Source organism: Sinocyclocheilus rhinocerous, unplaced genomic scaffold (genome assembly GCF_001515625.1).
Source record: "Sinocyclocheilus rhinocerous isolate Xijiao unplaced genomic scaffold, SAMN03320098_v1.1 scaffold334, whole genome shotgun sequence".
Classification (NCBI taxonomy): domain Eukaryota; kingdom Metazoa; phylum Chordata; class Actinopteri; order Cypriniformes; family Cyprinidae; genus Sinocyclocheilus; species Sinocyclocheilus rhinocerous.
The window spans coordinates 108537-111931 of record NW_015658500.1 but is presented as its reverse complement, the minus strand read 5'-3'; the positions used below and the strand labels follow the sequence as shown (position 1 = coordinate 111931).

The following is a 3395-nucleotide window of genomic DNA, read 5'->3' as shown; positions in this document are numbered from 1 at the left end:
AAAAAGTTCAAAGTAATAGTTTTTTAGTCAGATAACATAAAGACAAGACCCCTCGACGCCCTTTAAACTTTTCCCAATCAAACAGCAAGAACGAAAGAGAACAGGGGCAAGCTCAAGCTCAAACTGGTGTGCACCGTTTTGCTACGGTTTCCGGTTTGAACGACATGTTTCCTGGAAACGGTGTGCAACGGGGTTTGAGATGCGTTTTCTCTTGTTTGGTGGGTGTGTCAAAAATGTCAGCCCAATCAGCAGCAGCATGTATATAAACCACGCGGTATTAAAGAGGCAGCTCGCACAATGTAATTAACATCAAAATAAATTTACAAGAGCAAGTATATTGTTTGCACCTGCTTATTTACATTAAAGGCAAAATAACTGAAATAAAGAAGTTCCAGATCTATACATGTGCTCTTATTAAGTCTGTCTAAATATCATTTAGTAATTGCAATGTCTTCTGGTCCATATCCTTTCCTTAGGAAGGTGTGCTAGACACTGATTAATGTAACATAAAAATACTATACATATTTATATATTTTGCTATTGCATTGTGGAGTGACACTTTCATAAACTTTTCTGTTTTATTCTGGACGGCAAGGGCAGTGACTGTTACATCGAGCGTATTTTGCAGTATTAAACACGTATTTATTATGATTTCATCAGGCTCCGAAAATTCTTCAAAAGGAACACAAAGAATGGCCTTCTCAGCTGCCATAGTTGCAACTCTTGAGTCATCAGAACAGAGTGTTCAATCCACCACCGTTTCTGTTTAAAAAACGTTTTGCACCATTTTGTCGGGGCTGAACCACTGTTGCCAACTCTCACAATATTTTAGTAGGCTATAAATATGTGGCTATTCGAACCAAATCTACTCTTAGTATTTGTATAGGCCTACTTGTTTTTTTGTTTTTGTTTTACAGCCCGTGATAATTTATACATTAGGCTACAAAACATTGTAAAAATAAAAAATTAGACTGCCTTATAAAGGAAAAAAGTAATCCCACTCCTCTATGTCTACTACTATCATTGCTTGGATTACAGCGTCACGTGCCTTCTTTTTGAACGTGAAAAATAACATTAAAAAAGAAGGCGCGTGCGGAGGGATTGTAGCAAATTACGCTACAGCACTTATATTTTTGCACGAATTGGCTATTAACTGTGAGCAGACAGAGTGTCAATCAATGCATTGGAGAATACAGTGAACATAAATGAAAAGAAACGAAGTTGCTTGTCAGGTTTTCCTAACAAGCAACCATATTTTTTAAAATAATCCCAAAAAACCACAACCCGCGACCCGGGATTTTTTCACGCAACTTTACAAAAAAAGAAGCCCAAAGTCGCGTGTAATAGGCGGACTTGGCAACTCTGCCGCTGAACGCAGGCCTGAACTTTGTCGCGTCGCTGGACACACCCCATCCGGTCGCCAACGGCCGCTGTCGCTCGTGTCGTGTCGCCGGAAATCGCCAGCTCTCCATTGAAATGAATATAGGATTGTGTCGCTTTGCTGTTGCGTGTCGCTTGTAGTGTGAATGGGGTTTAAGTGTATTAAAAGCTATATAAAAACCTGATTTTTACCACAGTGGTCTTTAAGAAATCAGAAACTAAAAGCATAACAAAAGAAAACACAAGTTTGTCAGAACTGAAGCTGTTAAAATAAATACATCCAATGGAACAGTTCACTCAAAAATAAAGGTCATTATTTTAGTCACCCTCATTTAGAAACCAATTTAAAATTCTTCCTTCTAGGGTAGACAAAACGGGAATTTTTTTGCACTTTTCAATTTCATACAGGGACTTTCAAGCTCCAAAGGGCAAAAAAGATCATTTTAATGATTCTGTTGACAAAATTGACAAATTCAGTCCTCGAGTTCAATTCACTGACTCAATTAATGTAGCAGTTAACTGTCCACTGGACTGAAATAATTTCTTTCACACAAGCAATTTTATGACTCCAGAAGACTGGGAATATAATGCACCAGTCATATGGACTACACTTGTGATACTTTTATAGTGTTGTTGTGTCCTTTTTGAAGCTTGAAAGTTTCAGCCCCTGCTCGGTGTATCGAAAAGAGCTATTTAAAATGTGATTATTTAAAATCAAATTTTAAAATTGAAATATCAAAAGTTCTATTTCAAGAGTTTGATGGAATGTCTTTCACCTTTTCTCTTGTAGCGTTGTTGCAGTGTGACCCTCCTATGTACCAGGTGGATCTGACCACTGTGGAAAGCAACATTTTGAGGTTCTGTCTGCAGGATGCCCACATGAGCCCGGCGGAGTTCTGTGAGCGTATGGCAGGTGTAGATGAAGAAGAGGTGAAGGCTCTGGGCCAGGGGGTCCAGGTTCTGATGTTCCCACACGTTGGGGGAACAGTCAGGGCTGTGTGGCATCTGGGCATCAGCGAGGAAGACACTCAGCTGGCTATACAGAAGGCTCATTTTGTGGCCCAACAGCACAAGCTCAAGTCTATCAGGGCAGCATGAGAAGAGCCCTTGACCAATCAGAGATGTCTTTACACCAGTCTTTTGGTCTCAGGGACCATTTAAAAGCTGTAAAACTGTACAATGAAGCATAATTATATTAACTACTTTGCACTCCAGTTGGACAGCCAAGACTTACCCACTTCATTTAGTGGTGAGAGGTATAGTATGCCCATTTGTTGTGTATATACTGTACACACACTAACACACACACACACTTAATGGTTACTCACAATAAACTATTGTCACTGACATTTGAATCTTGTTTAAACGCATACTTTAAGCAGCAGAAGCAGTTTGAGACCTTTTAAAAAGATACATTATGGCTATTTTTATTGTTTTATCATTGAGTGTTATATAAGAGTTCCCCATAAGGAAAAGACATAGTGTGTAGAGACAGATCGTCATGACAACAAAGCAGAGATTTACTGCAGTGGATATCAGAAGGGGCTCAGGGCCACTGTCTAGTCTTGGTTGATAACACGGTTAACTTTATTGCTATAGCATGCAGGAGAAATAAATTGACTGAATTTACATCATTTTTAAAATGACATATCCTTTAACTGGTTTTAGGCGTATAATTTATTCTGTTGATTATTTGCTGTCTTTACAGTCCAATTAACAGCCCTCGAAATTTACAGTTAAGACACCGTAGACCAGTGGTCGCCAACCCGTCGATCGCGACTGTCTGGTAGATCTTTATCACTGTCCCAGTAGATCCCGAAAAAAAAACAGTAAAATAAGTACAAAAATGCATTAAATTTCTGGGGTTATATTAATGTATCACTGAAGGGAACTGTCTTGAGAAAAGTTTCGATGGCAATGGCATTTTCTTCTCCGTATAAAGCGCAACTCTGCTTTGTTTACAGCGGTAACCAAGGAAACGCTATATTGCGGTCGGTTCATAAGCAGTGTTGCCA

At 39.1% G+C, this 3395-nt stretch overlaps 1 protein-coding gene across 1 annotated transcript in view; it reads left to right on the top strand.

Moving 5' to 3' along the window:
- The window catches only part of LOC107722240 (probable low-specificity L-threonine aldolase 2), a 10689-nt gene extending 7564 nt beyond the window's left edge, over positions 1 to 3125 (top strand). The window contains exon 7 of the mRNA XM_016530524.1: positions 2171 to 3125. Within this exon, the coding sequence (XP_016386010.1) occupies positions 2171 to 2478 (308 nt within the window). The 3' untranslated portion in view covers positions 2479 to 3125. The remainder of the gene's footprint in view (positions 1 to 2170) is intronic.
- The last annotated feature ends 270 nt before the right edge of the window (positions 3126 to 3395 follow it).